The following is an 18,712-nucleotide window of genomic DNA, read 5'->3' as shown; positions in this document are numbered from 1 at the left end:
GGAACTGTTAATCAAATAGTCTAGCTCTGTATAATTGCAAAGTCAGCTTAATTACCCAGCACTAAAAGCTTTGGGTCTATAATGGGTCCTTCGGGTTCTTTAAAGAAATGTTGCACGACTTGTCCTTTTTGGCAGAGGACAATGCTGTGTGGAAAACCACGGGCATTGAAGATTCTGAGCTGAAAAGTGATCGGAAAAGTCCATCTCTAAATGTGAAGGAGCTTTAGGAATACCTTACCCAAATTTATTTTGTCTAGATTTTCTTTCTTCCATATGTGCATAAGAATTGTATATGACCCAAATCTATATCTAATTAACTAAAAGAGCTGCTTCAATCGTTGTAAAATAAAAACCTAAGGTATAGATTGAATTGACAGCACTTTTTGTTTGTTTGTTTTTGAAGGTATATTTAATATCAGAGTATGTTATACTAGTAATTGATAGAACCTTAAACTTCATAAAGTATAGTGTTCATGGTTCCCCAAATATGGTGCATGGCTTATCAAAGGAGCTTAAATAAATATTGTTGAGAGCAACTACTGCATCCTTCAGGAGTGCCCTCACAGGAAAGGGGTTCTGCATAAAACATTTTTCTGGGTAGGAGTGGGGATTCTCCTGCTCGGGGTCAGCTTTCCATAGTCACCACTGCCACCCTTCAGCCTACTCAATCCAAAATTCTGTTTCAAGGAGGTTAACACCGTAATAATAAAAACAAGTTCTACCTATAACAGTTTATCCACCAAAAAGAATTTTCAAAAGAGCTTTGAAACCATGTTTTCCAATTCTTATTATAACTGTCAAGATGATCTTGTTGGTAATTCCCATGAAGAGAACTCTTCCCAGTCCCGTGTGAGGGTTTTGTGCTGACCCACGATATGTCAGCCAAAATGCACTTGGTGCTGCAAAACCAGAGCTGCTGTAACTGAAACAAAGTCTGCCTTGCATAGGCAATCAATCGTAACAGGACTACCCATACTGTAACTGGTGTCTGGCAATATACACTTTCGGATAAATACCATGTAAAATGCTTTAAAAATTATGCAATTTCACACTACCATTTGAGTCTGGTCCATTTTTCTGATACAACTACATTATAAATAGAAGCCATTTCATCCACATGATAGAGAGAAATCACCAGTAAGAGAAAGCTTCATCATTTGTAATCTTTAAAGAGTCATAAAAGTTTGTGGACAATTTGGTAAAATCATCTACAAATTACTTTGTTTTGGCACATTCATAATCTTCCTTTGGTGACAAAGATTGGCAGTTTTTCAAAACCTGTCTCTGTTTATCTAGATAAGTAATAAATCCAAATTTTCTGTTACTTCCTTTCTTTCTTTCTTTCTTTCAATTTTTGCCAACTACTAGTCATGTAATCTTTGGCAAGTCACTTAACCTCTCATTGATGTGGTATTTTTTTCTTTCTTTTCAGTAAAGTACATCATAGATCTGTCATAAATACTAAATGAGTTAACACCTATAAAACATTTAGAAGAAAGCCTGGTACATAAAAACCCCTAATAAATCGATTATTTTTATTATTACTATAATAATCATATAAAAGATGAATGAATATATAGATTAACAAATTAGTGAAGCTGTGCAATATAAAGCTTGAACTTCAAAGACAGTTATGATTTCAATAAAAGAGAAGGTAGAGGCTAAACATACTTATTACTGCTATTCATAACATTTCGTCCCGTCTTCCCCCCTAACCTAGAATATAAGTTAGATGCAATGAGTACAAAACAAAAAACCTTGGTTCAGTAGGTCAGAGCCACCCTGTGGCTGCCCAAGCAGCTATGGAAAGAGAGAAACAGGAATGATGACTATGCTCTCCAGGAGCGCAGCTCACCAAGTATCCAGCTGTGCAGGGACAAGCATGAGTGCACGGGTACTGAAACAGGGGACTCTGCAACCTGCCAGCCCTTCTGTCCACGTGCTCCAGTCTGCGCTGTCTAAGATGCATTGGGTTTTTCCACTTGGCAGCAACTGACCGGCTGTGTCATTTTCTGAACATGGCTTAACATCTCTAAATGTCAGTGATGTCACTTACAATATGGACGTTTAACATAGTCAAGTGGCTGCTCTAAAGACAAAATTACATTTGTATGACAACTACAAAAGGACCTGCTATAGAGTTGGTATTCAAAAGGTGTTAGTCCCCCCAAATATACGTAAAGATTTTAGATTAGTCCTCTATAGAAACAGCAACTTGCATTGGACTGTAGGTAACTCTCACTAATATCATTTCTACTCGTGGTCCTGGCTGAGTCATCTGAATGAGCGAGAGAATAGTTATACCATACTCATACATGTTGTATGAGTATCTGTACCATTCATTTCTATATGCTGTTTCAAATGTGCGTCGATAAATTTCAATGGCTTAAGAGTCTTGAACAGCATACCAAATTTTAGATGCTAAAGTTCAATTGAAATCTGACATACAGATGAGCATTTCCCCGTGTACTAAGAGCAAGCAGAAGATGCCTAGACAAAGAGCAATCACAAATGGTAATTTTATCCACCTGGATCCACTTATATTTAGCATTTTTTTATGGAAGAGAGAAGAAAACAAGAATGGACTTAAAGAAAATGTTTTTCTTTTATGATTTACTTCCCAAAACACAGAGATGAATTGCCTTATGAAGTTACTTCTTATAAGTCAAGGAATAAAACTGCCTAGAGAAAAAATTATGCAAGGTCTTTCAAGAGGTAAACAAAATTTCTGTAACAAAATATATGTAGGCATTTCAGCACATCTGGCCATAACTCCACAACCTACAGTGTCTGCCCCCTGAAAAAAATGTTTCCTGATATTAATTTGTTATCAGCGGCTAGGCTATTGATTACTTCAAGGCAGGGGAGGTGTGAAAACAAAATAGGTGGTTTCTGTCATATAGAACACAGATCCCAAAGTGGTCAATTAAAGGAGACCCATCATTAACCCAAGTGGCAGGGGGGAAGCGGGGGGTTGTTGACGCCTAAATGAAGACGGGGAAGCAGATCCAAAGGTAATTTTTTACACTTACTTTTCCCCTGGGAGCAGCTTTGAAAATGCCAACTCTTAACCAAGGTCCATGCCTTTACTTTATGGCTATAGATGTTGTTTCAGAGGACATGATATTAGGATTCTCTCTGAATTCTAAACCACTACATATGTATAAGAAATCATGATATCACACATGCTCCCTTTGATCAATTTTACTTAACTTTTGATAAGTATGTTGTTGTAAGGAAATGAGCTGCTTGATTTTATCTTTATACTGCTGCTGGGTGGTCATGTTTTGATATTTCTGCCCCTTTGCGCGTCAGACAGTGAACGATACCTCTCTGGGTAGGTGGTGGGATCTTTGCTTAAATGGGGGAACATACTTAATGTCAATGATTCAGGAAAAGGGGAAATCCTAGAAAAAGAAATGGAGTTTGAAAAGTGTATCTTACACTGAATAAAAAGAGGGGGGTGGCTCTTCGTCTGTCTGTGTGAGGATGGTCTCAGGAGAGGAGAGAAGAATGCTCTTGCCAGCTGGATGAAGCTTAGTGGTAGGCAGGGGTCAGTGCTTAGAGACTCCACATATGAGCTAGAACAGCAGTTACAGCCAGCGAAGAGGTCTTCTCTGCTCATTATTTCTCTTTGGTTATCCCTGAGCATTTGACAGGTCCTGACAAAGATACAGCCTCATCTGAGGTGAGTGGAAGGAACTTGAAGGGAAGAGTCTGAGGCCAGAGAGCTAAAAGGAGAGCAGCATGGCAGTGGCAGTAACCAGTTCCCCAGAAGAAGGTGAATTTCAGTGGATATGCAACTGCAATGTAAGATATGGGTATCACCCTTCTGCATAACCTAGAGGACTCAGATGCTTTTTTTTATAAAAAGAGCTGTATCACTTCATTCCTTATTATAACAAACTAGAGGCCCTGTGCACAAAAATTTGTGCACTCTTGCAGTCTGGGACCCCTCAGGGGATGTCTACCTGCCAGCTTAGGCCCGCTCCCCGGGGGATCAGGCCTAAGCTGGCAGTCAGACATCCCTCTGGCAGCCTGGGAGACATCCTTAGCACTGCCAGAGTTGTGGGAGAGGCTCCCACCACCACTGCTGTGCTGGCCAGCCATGAACCAGCTTCTGCCTGAACGGTGCTCCCCCTGTGGAAGTGCACTGACCACCAAGGGGCAGCTCCTGCATTGAGCGTCTGCCCCCTGGTGGTCAGTGTGTGTCATAGTGACCGGTCATTCCTCCATTAGGGTCAATTTGCATATTACCCTTTTATTATCTAGGATACAGGGGAGGGAAAAAGTAGATTTAGAGTTGTGAGTACAGGGAACACAAAATTTATTCTTGTATTATTATTTATTAATTATTATATTTATTATTATTATCAACCTACTTTTGCCCACCTCTGTATTGAGGAAAGGACCATATATTTGTTAAGGAATAAATTAATTTGTAGCTTCTTTTTGCTATACACAGTGTTAAATGTAGAGAGATGGAGGATCATCCACCCCTAGAAACTTACAGTGTAGTAGAAGAAAAGAGATATATAAACAAATAAGTATAAAAAATGTGCCCAGCCAGTGTAGATCAATGGTTGAGTGTCGATCCATAAACCAGGAGGTCAGGGTTTGATTCCCAGTCAGAGCACTTGCCTGGGTTACAGGCTCCATCCCTAATGAGGGGTGTGTAAGAAGCAGGCAATCCAGGATTCTCTCTCATCACTGATGTTTCTCTCTCCCTCTCCCTTCCTCTCTGAAATCGATAAAAATTTATGTGACAGATGTTTGAACAGACATATTTATTAGACATATGGAGGCAAAATGAGGGAGAAACATGAAAATTTAATATGATTCGTAGGCCTGAGTCCATACTCTCACTTCAATCTTAAACTTCTTCAAGAGAGTAGTGTGGCCCATTAGTAATTAACATTAACAAAACATTCTCTAGCCTGTCATCTGAATTTCCTTATTAGCTTATTTATACATAAATGTGTTGAATAAATATTTTTTATTTTGCCTGGAGAAAAGAAGGCTGTGTCTGGGAATTTTATTTATCTGTGCTCTCTGACTTAAGGTTACTTCTCTTAAATCAGAAATTAAAAGTCTGGGTCTTAAGGATCATAGATAGGTTATCCAAAACCATCCTGGAGTCAACAAAAATTTCAAAGAATTCATGACCCATTAAAAAAAAAAAAGTTACTTTCACCTGTAATTGGAAAATTTTAAAATACAATAAAAATAAAGATGAAGTCACTTTAATAAAGAAAATTTCCATGTACCTTTATTTAATAATACGTTCTCCATGATGTATAATTTTAAATAATATTATGGCCTATAGGTAAACATCATATAAACACTATTGTGACAATGTCTGTAATTCAATATCATGCTTATGGTACATTATTCAAGTTTTTTATTTTGATCATTAATAATGTAAACTACTTTGAGTTTAAACAGCTGTTATGCTTTAATAGTTTCTTTCTTCAGGATATTTTCTGTATTGCCTAACCATGCACCAGGAATAATATTATTTGTTGCCAAAGAAACAGTAAAAATAATCTTAAAGTCTTTGTTGAAAGAGTATCAAGCATTTTAACATTAAATAATCACCGTTTCTATTTAATTTAAACTATTTTATGAAACAGAAATGTTTCATGGAACGCATGGGTCAAATAAAAAATAAATATGTCTCCAGAAAAGTCACTTTTGTCTTTATCATGTGAAATAAAGAACAGAATTAAGGATCTTTTGGGGTTTCTCTAACAACTGTGATTCATTGATATCACCTTTAAATAGGAAACTCTTTGTGTCCATATCCTTGTTTAAAGAGATCCTATCAGCAATGGAGCATCGACTTTGTATAAAACATTACAGTAATACCTAAAGAGTAAACAGCGCCTTTATATAAAAGAAAAAACATAGTTCTTACAAGCAACACATTATATATCATAGGTATTAAGATATATTAGGAGTGCATTTTCATTGTATATATTTTGAATTTTAAAACTTATTCAAATATATTCTTTTCAAGTACACATGCAACATTTTCTAGAATAGACCACATGTTAGGACACAAAACAAGTCTCAATAAATTTAAGAAGATTGAAATCATATCAAGCATCTTCTCCGACCATCAGGTCCGAAACTAAAATTCAATCACACAAAAAAAAGAAAGAAAAACACACAAACAGGAGGGAAACCAAGATGGCGGCATAGGTAAGCACCTAAACTGCTGCCCCGCACAACAATTTCAAAACTACAACTAAAAGACAGAACGGACACATTCCAGAACCACAAGAAAGATGGCTGAGTGGAAATTCTACAACTATAAGGAAAGAGGAAAGCTCACGGAGAAGGAGCGGCAAAGAGCTGAGGTACGGAGACATGCGCGCGCAAAAGAGGAAGGGCGGCGGAGTGCCTGGATGGCTTTCTCTGGCGGGAGGGGGAAGGAAGCCCCCAACTGCACAGAACCCCAGTTCCGGCTGCACTGAACCTCAGTTCCGGGCGAAACCCTGTGGATCCAGGCTCATACAGGAGGAGTTTGGACTGTCAGGTAGAGAGAAAGGCACACAGAGACTCGGAGACTCGGAGACTCAGGGGAGCCGCAGCGGCAGGGGTCTGGAGGCGCGAGTGTGCACAAAGACTGACTGTGGAGGTTACCACAGGCTATCCTTAGCGGAAGGGAGTCGGAAGCTCCTGACTGCACTGAACCCCAGTTCAGACTGCACTGAACCGCAGTTCCGGGCGAGCCCCTGGGGACCCACGCTCTTATGGGGGAAATCTTAAGGCAGAAACTCGGGAACCGCAGAAGGCAGAGGTCTGGAGACTTGCACGCAAGGGAAGGGCTGACAGGAAGCCAAGACTGTCTGCTCTGCCCTGAGACTCCACCCCTTCCAAGCTGAGCACAGAGGCTTTTGCAATCTGACAAGGCTAATCCTATAAGGCTATCTCCAGCACCGAACTTCTCCCAGTGTAGACACAGCTGATCCTCACAGCCAACTGGCCTGCAGGTCAATTCCTCCCAGTGATACCAACAACAATCAAGGCTTAATTACAACAAGGCTGTACACACAGTCCACAAAGGGGTGCACCAAGAGTGTCCACCTCAGGTTAACTGGGGAGGCCGACCCACTGGGCCATATAGGAAACCTAGCACACAAAGCTACCCTACCAACTCAGGGAAGCAGTGAAAAATGGGGAGATGAAGAAACAGATCACAAATGAAAGAAATGGAGGAAAACAAATGACTGGATATAGAATTCAAAACCACGGTTATAAGGCTTTTTAAGAATATCATAGAAAAGGCCGATAAATATAACAAGACCTCGAAGATATGAAAAAGGACCAACTAGAAATTAAACATACACTGACTGAAATAAAAAATATTATACAGAGACCCAAAAACAGACTAGAGGAACCCAAGAATCAAGTCAAAGATTTGAAATACAAAGAAGCAAAAAACACTCAACCGAAAAAGCAAAAAAAAGAAAAAAGAATCCAAAAAGTTGAATATAGTATAAGAAGCCTCTGGGACAACTTCAAGCGTACCAACATCAGAATTATGGGGGTGCCAGAAGAAGAGAGAGAGCAAGATACTGAAAACCTATTTGAAGAAATAATGACAGAAAACTTCCCCAACCTGGTGAAAGAAATAGACTTACAAGTCCAGGAAGCACACAGAACCCCAAACAAAAGAAATCCAAAGAGGACCACACCAAGAAACATCATCATTAAAATGCCAAGAGCAAAAGACAAAGAGAGAATATTAAAAGCAGCAAGAGAAAAACAGTTAGTTACCTATAAGGGAGCACCCATACAACTGTCAGCTGATTTCTCAACAGAAACTATGCAGGCCAGATGGGAGTGGCAAGAAATATTCAAAGTGATGAATAGCAAGAACCTACAACTAAGACTACTCTACCCAGCAAAACTATTATTCAGAATGGAAGGTCAGATAAAGAGCTTCACAGATAAGAAAAAGCTAAAGGAGTTCATCACCACCAAATCAGTGTTATATGAAATGCTGAAAGGTATTCTTAAAGAAGAGGAAGAAGAAAAAAGTAAAGAGAAAAATTATGAACAACAAATACATATCTATCAACAAGTGAACCTAAAAAATCAAGTGAATTAAAAATCTGAGGAACAGAATAAACTGGTGAATATAATAGAATCAGGGGCATAGAAAGGGAGTGGACTGATAATTCTCAGGGGGAAGGGGGTATAGGGGGTTCAGAAAGAGACTGGACAAAAATCGTACACCTATGGATGAGGACAGTGTGGGGGGAGGTAAGGGAAGAATGTGGGGTGGGAACCGGGTGGAGGGGAGCTATGGGGGAAAAAGGAGAAACAATTGTAATAATCTGAACAATAAAGATTTATTGAATTTAAAAAAAAAGAAAAACACACGAACACATGAAAGCTAAAAAACATGTTACTAAACATGGATGGGTTAACAATGAGATCAAGGAAGAAATCAAAAGGTATCTTGAAACAAATAAAAGTGAAAACACAACAACTCCAAATCTATGGGACACAGCAAAAGCAGTCCTACAAAGGAAATTCAGGCCTATCTTAAAAAACAAAAAAAAACCTCAAATAAGCAATCTAACCTTACCCTTAAAGAAACTAGAAAAGAAAAACAAAGCCAAAAGTGAGTAGAAGAAAGGAAATAACAAAGATCAGAGCACAGATAAACAAAATAAGAGCCTAAAATAAATTTTATTTTTTTTAAATATATTTTATTGATTTTTTACAGAGAGGAAGGGAGAGGGATAGAGAGTTAGAAACATTGATGAGAGAGAAACATCGATCAGCTGCCTCCTGCACACCTCCTACTGGGGATGTGCTCACAACCAAGGTACATGCCCATGACCAGAATCAAACTTGGGACCCTTCAGTCCGCAGGCCGACGCTCTATCCACTGAGCCAAACCAGTTAGGGCATAAAAGAAATTTTAAAAGATCAATGAAACCAAGAGCTGGTTTTGAAAAGATAAACAAAATTGATAAACCCTTAACCAGACTTATCAAGAAATAAAGAGGAGTGGACCCAAATAAATAAAATCACAAATGAAAGAGGAGAAGTAACAACTGACACCACAGAAATGCAAAGAATTACAAGAAAGTATTACAACTATATTCCAACAAACTGGATAATTTGGAAGAAATAGATAAGTTTCCAGAAAAATATAATAAACCAAAACTGAATCAAGTAGAAACAGAAAATCTGAACAGACAAATTACAACTAATGAAACTAAAGCAGCCATTTAAAAAAAAAAAAAAACAACAAAAAAAAAACTTCCAACAAATAAAACTCCTGGACCAGATGGCTTCACAGGTGAATTTTACCAACCATTCTAAGAGGAACTAACACCCACCCTTCTCAAACTATTCCAAAAAAATTCAAAAGGAAGAAAACTCCCAAGCTAATTTTATGAGGCCAATATTATCCTAATTCCAAAACCAGATAAAGAAACAACAAAGAAAGAAATGTATACGCCAATATCCCTGATGAATATAGATGCTAAAATCCTCAACAAAATATTAGCAAGCTGGATCTAGCAATCTATAATAAAAGTGTAATATGCTAATTAGACCAGATGTCCTTCCTTCCAGACAAAGCCTTGGCAGTGGGGGCCAAGGCCCTTGCACGAATTTCATGCATCGGGTCTCTAGTACATTATAAAGATCATACACCATGATCAAGTAGGATTTGTTCCTGGAATGCAAGGTTAGTAAATATCTGCAAATTTATTAACATCATACACCACTTAAACAAAATAAAGAATAAATATCATATGATCATATTAATAGATGCAAAAAAAGCTTTTGACAAAATCCAGTACCCATTTATGATAAAAAACTCTCAGCAAAGTGGAAATGAAATATATCTCAACAAAATAAATGCCATATATGAAAAACATCATACTCACTGGGGGAAAACTAAAAGCATTTCCTTTAAGATCAGGAGCAAGACAAGGATGTCCACTTTCACCACTCTTATTCAACACTAGTGGCCTGGTGCACGAAATTCATGCACATTAAAAGGGGATTAATTCAAGGAAATAATTTAATATTGCTATTTGCCCTTTCTCTATAATAGAAGTGTCAGAGATGAAAGAAACTTAGTAAAATGTATATGAAAACCTTCTTCCTGTCAGAGTCTGGGGCACACCATGGGACCCAGAGTCAAGTCCCCACCCACCCACATTCGCCTCAAAATTGCATGAGATCCAGACCTGGCCGCCTACTCCCCCATTGGGCTAGATCCAGACCCGGCCAGTCCCACCCTTGTCAAGCCCCGCCAGGCAGGGGACGTAGCCTCAGGTTCCCTGGCCCGATGCCAGGATGGGGGGCATGGCCTGAGGTCCCCCAGCCCAGATCAGGACGGGGGCGTGCCTTGAGGTCCCCCGTCAAGCCCTGCCAGGTGTGGAACATGGCCTGAGATCCCCTGTCAAGCCCCGCTGGGTGGGGGGCATAGCCTGAGGTCCCCCGTCAAGCCCCGCCAGGTGGGGGTGCGCAACCTCAGGTCCCCCGGCCCAGCACCGGGATGGGGGCACAGCCTCAGGTCCCCTGTCAAGCCCCACCGGCAGGGGGGTGCAGCCTCAGGTCCCCTGTCAAGCCCCGCTGGGCAGGGGGCCCGGCCTGAGTTCCCCCAACCCAGCACTGGGGGTGCACCTTGAGGTCCCCCGTCAAGCCCCGCTGGGTGGAGAGCACGGCCTGAGATCCCCTGTCAAGCCCCGCCAGGCAGGAGGGTGCAGCCTCAGGTCACCTGGCCTGGAGCTGGTGTGGGGGGTGCGGCCTGAAGTCCCCTGTCAAGCCCCACCTGGTGGGGAGCATGGCCTGAGGTCCCCCGACCTGGCACTGGGGTGTGGGGAGCAGCCTGAGGTCCCCTAGCCCAGCACCAGGACAGGAAGCACACCTTGAGGTCCCCCATCAAGACCCGCCGGGTGGGGGTCGTGGCCTGAGGTCCCCCAGCCTGGTGCCAAGGCGGGAGGCGCAGCCTGAGGTCCCCTGTCAAGCCCTGCCGGGCGGGGGGTGCAGTCTTAGGTCCCCTAGCCCAGCACCAGGACAGGAAACACACCTTGAGGTCCCCTGTCAAGCCCCACGGGGGTGGAGGAGGGCATAGCCTCAGGTCCTGCTGATTGCTCCTTAAGGCTCCTTATGGGAACTTGGCCTCAGCTGTGAGTATAGCCATCTTTGTGATGGAGTGATGGTTAATTAGCATATTCCCTCTTTATTAGATAGGATAGTACTGGAAGTCCTAGCCACAGCAATCAGACAAGAACAAGAAATAAAAGGCATCCAAATTGGAAAGGAAGAAGTAAAACTGTCATTATTTGAAGATGACATAATACTGTATACAGAGAACCCTAGAGATTTCATTGTAAAAAAACTACTGGAACTGATAAGTGAATTCAGTAGAGTAGCAAGTTACAAAATAAATACCCAGAAAGCAGTTGCATTTTTATAAAGCAATAATGAACTATAAGAAAGGGAAACAGAAATTAATCCCATTTACAACTGTATCAAAAAAGGAAATGAAATACCTGGGAATAAACTTAACCAAGGAGTAAAAACCTGTACTCAAAGAATAATAAGGCACCGAGGGAAGAAACTGAAGAAGAAACAAATAAGTGAAAGCATATACTGTGCTTATGGATAGGAAAAGTAAAGTGTCCATGCAATCAAAAGCAATCTATAGATCCAATGCAATTCTTTTTAAAAATATATATTTCATTGATTTTTTACAGAGAGGAAGGGAGAGGGATAGAGGTAGAAACATCGATGAGAGAGAAACATTCATCAGGTGCCTCCTGCACACTCCCTACTGGGGATGTGCCCGCAACCAAGGTACATGCCCTTGCCTTGACCAGAATCGAACCTGGGACCCTTCACAGTCCGCAGGCCGACGCTCTATCCACTGAGCCAAACCGGTTAGGGCTCCAATGCAATTCTTATCAAAATATCAATGGTGTGTTTCACAAACTAGAACAAATAACCTCAAACTATATATGGAACCACTAAAGACCCAGAATAGCCATAGCAATATTGACAGGGGGGAAAAAAGTTGGAGGTATCACATTACCTGGTATCAAACTGTACTACAAGGCTACTGCAATCTGAAGAGAATGAGAGTGGCATAAAAACAGACATATAGATAAACAGAAAAGAACAGAGCCCAGAAATAAACGCGCCCTATTTGCTCAATTAATATTTGACAAAGAAGGCAAAAACATACAATGGGACAAAGATAGTCTATTCAATAACTGGTGTTGGGAAAATTGGACAAATACAGGCAAAAATATAAAACTACTTTCTTACACCATTAGAAGAATAAACTCAAAATAAAGACTTAAATATAAGACTTGATAAAATAAAAATCCTTGAAGAAAACATAGACAGTAAAATCCCAGACATTTCTATTAGTAATATTTTTTCTGATATATCTCCTTTGGCAAGAAAATCAAAGAAAAATAAATTAATGGGGCTATACCAAACTAAAAAGTTTTGTACAGCAAAGGAAACCATCAACAAAATGAAAAGACAACCCACTGAATGGGAGAACATTTTTGCCAATAATACATTTGATAAGGGGTTAATAGCCAAAATTTAAAAAGAACTCACACAACTCAACATCAAAAAAACAAACAATCTGATTAAAAACTGGACAAAGGACCTAAATAGACACTTCTCCAAAGAGGACATGCAAATAGTCAATAGACATATGAAAAGATGCTCAACGTCCCTAATCATCCAAGAAATGCAAATTAAAACCACCATGAGATATCACCTCACACCTGTCATAATGGCTATCGTCAATAAATCAACAAACAATAAGTATTAGCGAGGATGTGGAGAAAAGGGAATCCTCATATATTGTTGTTGGGAATGCAGCAGCGTTCAGCCACTGTGGAAAACAGTGTGGAGGTTCCTCGAAAAATTAAAAATGGAACTGCCTTTATGACCTACTGATTCCACTACTGGGTATATATTCTAGGAAACCCAAAATATTAATTTGAAAGAATATATTCACCCCTATGTTCAATGCAGCAATCTTCACAATGGCCAAGCTATGGAGGCAACCCAAGTGCCATCAAAGTTGAGTGAATAAAAAAGCAGTGGGACATATATACAATTACTTGGCCATAAAAAATATAATGAGCCCTTACCATTTGTGACAGCATGAATGGACCTAGAGGATATTATGCTAAGTGAAATAAGTCATTCAAAAGCAAATGCCAGATGTCACTTATATGTGGACTCTACAGAACAATATAAACAAACAAAACAGATTCATAGTTACAGAAAACAGACTGATAGTTACCAGAGGGGAGGAGGCTAAAGGAATGGGGTGAAAAGGTGATGGGATTGAGAAGTACAGATTGGTAGTTACAAAATAGTAATGGGGATAGAAAGTATAGCATAGGAAATATAGTCAATAATACTGTAATTACTATGCATGGTGCCAGTTAGGTACTGGATATATCAGGGGAACACTTTGTAAAGCATATGATTGTCTAACCACTATGCGATACACTTGAAACTAATGCAAAATAACGTTGACTATAAACTGTAATTGAAATTTTTTTAAATTAAAAATAACTTACTCATTCAGATCTCTTGTATCTTGGTTCATTTTAATATTTCCTCCTGTCTTTAGTGTTCTGCAATCTCAGTATGATATGTTTAAATGGGTTTATTTTTATGTATTGCACTAATTTTGCTGTACTTCATACACATGAGAATTTATCATTTCTGGAAAATTATCGACCATTATCTATTCAAATGTTGCCTCTCCCCTATTCTCTATATTTTCTCCTTCTGGAACTCCTACCTTCCTATTCCATGACTCACTAATGTTTATATTTATGTTTCTTTATGTCTCTCATGCTGGGTATTATCATCAATTATGCTATGGCTAATCTGCATTTTAACCCTTCCACAGTTTTTTATTTCAAATTTGTACTTTCATTTATAGAGTTTCTATTTTTTAAGTAGTTCTTATTTTCTCCTTAGAGTTCGATTTCTCCTTATATATTATCGACAATTTTATTTTTATATTCGGTATTTTATATTCTCTTTCATGTTGCTGCATTATCTCAAGTTCCATGACAAGGGTCCAATAAGGCTGTTGTATCTCATGCTGACTCTCCCTCGTGGATTGTATCATCTGCTCTCATTCTTAGTTGACTATTTCCTTGCATGTTTTGTCATGTATTATAGTGAACATATGTTTAGCCGTGCTCTTCTATCTTTTGCCAATTTCTTGAAAATCCTTGGCAGTTGAAATGGTTGGTACTATTCTTTCAAAAATGGTTTTCTATTTTACTCTTCCAGGAGTCCCAAGGGTATTTTTCAGTTTGAAGATTTCCAGGTGAGCTCAGCAGTGTAAAAAAAAAGCAAAAACCAAAACTCACGTGATATGCAGGCCCAAAGAATGAAATTTTTAGGGAAAGATTTCTTTTTCTTTTTACTAATAAAGTTTCTTGTTTTCACTTTGTGCTGGTGGTATATTTTTCTAGCTTAGCCTCTCATAAAAACAAGGATCCTGGATTTACGCAGAGACAGAGATATCTCAGTCCCAACTCTCTGCCTCATCTGGAACCAAGGTCTTAGCTTCTCTCCATTTCACATGGACACTGGACTCCAAGCTCCTGGTCACTCAGATCCATAATCCCCCAGGCAGCCACAGCATCAGGTCACAGGCTATGCTCTGCCTTTTAATGTCTTTGCTTGTGACATGTGGTAATCTCTTTTACTTTTTGCAAAACTGCGTACTGTTTTAAAATTATTTTAAATATTTTATCCAGTATTGCTAGGTATTAATAACCATAATTTTTAAAAATTATCTCAGTCCACTGTATTGCCAGAGCTTTAGTTTACAAACAGCTTACTATGTCATTATGCTTAATTTTTTAGTCAGTCTTTTCCAAATAGAATGCTTAGTTGGACTGTGTTTCAGATCTTGAGAATTTAGAAACGCTTAACATTACTTTTTATGTCCAGAATTCTTCCTCAGATTCAGAAGTGATGAACAAGAGACATACTTTTAAGTTCTAAATAATACACCTCCTAGGATTCTGGCAGAACATGGACCATTTCTTGCTAATCACCATTATAAATTGACCAAAACAGAGCACATTAATTGACTACCAATTAAAAGTTGGAAAAAGGAAGAATTTGAATCTTTTTTCTTCTAAACACCATGTCAAAATGTTACTACTTATACTATTAAGGCCTGAGAATTGCTCCCAAACAAAATAATTTGCCACCATTTTTAGTGGTAAAGCCTCATAAATATATGTAAAAATCTTTCTATGTAAGTGCCACCATTTTTAGTGGTAAAGCCTCATAAATATATGTAAAAATCTTTCTATGTAAGTGCCACCATTTTTAGTGGTAAAGCCTCATAAATATATGTAAAAATCTTTCTATGAAACAGAATTTTTTAACAAGAATCATTGAATCTATCTCACAGAAAAGACAACTTGCAAAAAAATTGTGATTTTATAAGAGAAAAATCTCAATGATTTAATAAAATGGCCATGCCCATGTCTAAAGTGCACTAGTGATTGCCCTTTCACAAATAGCACACCTCCCACTCTGGGGAAATGTATGAAATTGTTTAAATAACATGTCAATAGCATATGGAAGGGTTTATTTGTACTCTCTACCAAAGGGAAGTAGTTTCGTTTAGCTCTTTCTCTTACATCATAGATGTGAAGTACTGCTGTTTATTGGTTAAAATATTTCAGTTCCTTGACTTTTTAACTGGGAAAAAATAAAAACCTTGCCAGAGTAAACAGTAAGTAAAAGTAACTATAAAACCTTTTGGAAATAATAGATTTAGACAAGGCCAATCTCTAATTCTGGAACAAGGTTCACTCTTAAATTTATTATAATAGCTCTGACATGACACGAGGGGGTGCTCCTTATGAAATGAAGCACATTCAAATATTTCTGCTCATCTCTCTGCTGCCCAGGTCTAGCCATTAAGATTGATTTGGAATTCCTGAACTAAGGGAGAAAAATACTCTCTACATAGTAGGTAATGTAAGAACTAGATAGTAGTAAATCAGTAAGGCAATAAACTACATTTGTAGAAAACATTGGGGAAAGTTTTCAGGACATGATATTATTACTTTACTTAGTCTCACTACTAATATATTACCACTAGTTTTTAAATAGAATTATTTTCCCCACAGACAGTAACAAGTGATTATAGACTAATCAGGTGATAAAAAGAAAAAAAAGATTTTGTTTATGGGACAGTCTAATTTTTAAAAAACAGTGTAGTTATTTTAAGTTGCTTAACTTAGCGACAGATAATATTACCCTCTTAGTAGATCTCAAATCTAAGCCAATAAAAAAAAGTTCATCTATGTTTTAAACATATACTCTCAAATCAAATTTGAAAATAGTTGTATTTACCATATCCAGGATTCATTCATTTTTCTTTCTATTTTTTTCTTGGTATATATCTCCTTGCTACTCAGAGTGTGGTCTGTGGACCAGCAGCCTCCACATTTCTCAGCAATTGTTAGAAATGCAGTATCTTGGCCTGCACTAGAGCCTATTGAATCAGAATCTGCATTTCAACAAGATCTGTAGGTAGTTCATAGGTCCACTAAAGTTTGAGAAGGGTTGTACTGTAAGAAATAAAAACATTCTGTCATTTAAAGTCAAATACATTTTTTCTGGGGATAAGGACAATGTCCTGGAATTAGATAGTGATGATGATTTCACAACTTTGTGGCTATACTAAACACCACTGAACTGTACAACTTAAAATGAATTGTATGGTATGTAAAATATATCTTAATTTAAAAAAAAAGAAGAAAAAGACACGTACACATACAGAAAAAAATATACTAGGCATTTCCTACAAGCCAATACCCTAAAATAAAATTTCACATCTTAAAAAAAGAGAAGTAACAGTAAATTATTTCAAATTGTACAGCACACAGATGAATGCAACCAGTTCTAACTTTTTTTTTCTTTTATCTTGGGAAGAAAATAGATGCTCCATTTCCTAGGGTTCACTTCTTACTGTGAAAGGGAACCACAGCAAGCCTTGTCTGTGGGCAGCCCTGGCCAAAGATTGGGGCGCGCTGCGCTATCATGAGGGTCTGCCTGGGGTCAAGGGGGCGGAATGCCCCCTCCCCCACATACACCTCTAGAGCTGCTTACTGAACTGCTACTGAGACCTGATTTCCTCAGGAGGAAAACCGCATATGGATGGATGTGACAAGTCAGGAAACCAGACTGCCCAGTCAAGTGAAGGAGCAAAGAGGCAGAAACGCTATCTCCCAGCCGCACCAGTGGGCCCAGGAGGGTGGGGGAGGGGAGACTTCTCCTTCATTTCGCCCTCTGCCCGCCTCTGCCAATCTCCTCTCCACTCCCCACCCAAACCAAACAAACAAACAAACAAACAAACAAACAAAAAAAAAAACCACCAAATTCTTAAATAAAGTCTTTTAATTACTGAGAACGCATTAGAACGCACCCACCCCCACCCACCCTCGCGCCCGCTTCTACAGTTTTCTCCTCTCCAGCCCGCACCCTAGCCGGCTCATCTCCCCGGACGCCTTTGGTAAAAGCTTCGGGTGGGGAAGCCTAGAAATCCTATTTCCAGATTTAACCTGGTGACCCGGAGTGGAAAGAGGATGCCCCAGGGCAAGCCCACCCCCTCCCACGCACACCTTGGAGCTGCCCTGCCGTCTGGGGTCGGAGGACCTGTGCGCGCCCCTGAAGGGCTAGGGCAGGCAGCGCGCGTAGACACGCACCGAGGCAGCGCAAGGTCCCTCGTGTTCCACTCCTCTCTCCCACCGAGGCTGAGTCGGAGGGCGCCCATCTGAATGAGGGCCCTGCCCAGTCCATGCCACTGGCGCAGGACACGGGGTCTCTTTGAGGGTGCCAGCTGACATCCTCCCTGAAGAAACGGACGAGACACCTGATCACCCGCTGTGGTCTCGGTGGCCGGCGGGCTCACGCTCACGGGCAGACCTACCCGCGCTGGCTCACCGGGAGCGATCTAGATCCGTACGCGCCCCTCCGCTCCTGGGGTCCCAGCCCAGGCTCGCGGGTCGGCTCGCACACTCCAGAGAGCGCACGGCCCCCGCGGCGCAGCCCGCGCCCGGCCCCGCGGCGCCCGCACTTACACGTTGGGGTAGTGGCCGGAGGGCGGCAGCGGGGGCTGCGCGCAGCCGTCCTCTCCCAGCTCCGAGTCCAGCAGCAGGTAGTCCTGGCTCTCGTTGCGCCGCGCGCCCGCCCCGGCCGCAACCCGGGGAGAGCCGCCCGTCCGGGCCCCGAACGGTGGGCTCGGGTTCATGGCGGGAAGCCGGACTGGCTCGGGTCCCGCGCCGCTCCGGGGAAGACGCCTGGGCAGTTCCAGGGGACGCGGTGTGGGCTCCGCGTCACTCTCCGGACTGGCCCCGGGCACACCGGTGCCCAGGGGACGAGGTTGAGGCGGGGGTGCGGATGCCTGGTGGTCCGAGCTCCGAGAGCCGCTTTGCTGCTAGCAGGGGGAGAATTCAACCAGTTAGGGGGTCACAAAGGGGACCCCGCAAGGAAGCGCCCGGCTCCCGGGGTGAGTGAGTGCAGGCGGGGCGGCGGGTGGCAGCGGAGCCTGAGAGCCTGGAGCAGGGGAGACGGAGCTGAAGAGTTACTATGTCAACGGAGACTCTCCAGCCGTGGGCTCCCGCCTTCCTCCCCCACATCC

General features: G+C 40.9%; 1 protein-coding gene across 2 annotated transcripts in view; it reads right to left on the bottom strand.

The window, feature by feature from the left end:
• The window catches only part of TRPC6 (transient receptor potential cation channel subfamily C member 6), a gene marked incomplete at its 5' end in the record, with an annotated part of 99,764 nt that extends 81,442 nt beyond the window's left edge, over positions 1-18,322 (bottom strand). For both annotated transcript variants that reach the window (XM_080640527.1, XM_080640528.1), the window contains one exon: positions 18,153-18,322. In XM_080640527.1, coding sequence (XP_080496653.1) covers positions 18,153-18,322 — 170 coding nt within the window. The remainder of the gene's footprint in view (positions 1-18,152) is intronic.
• Between the last annotated feature and the right edge of the window lie 390 nt (positions 18,323-18,712).

This window comes from Plecotus auritus, assembly GCF_963455305.1.
Source record: "Plecotus auritus genome assembly, chromosome: 9".
Classification (NCBI taxonomy): domain Eukaryota; kingdom Metazoa; phylum Chordata; class Mammalia; order Chiroptera; family Vespertilionidae; genus Plecotus; species Plecotus auritus.
The sequence above is the reverse complement of the archived record's forward strand: the minus strand, read 5'-3'. Positions and strand labels throughout refer to the sequence as shown.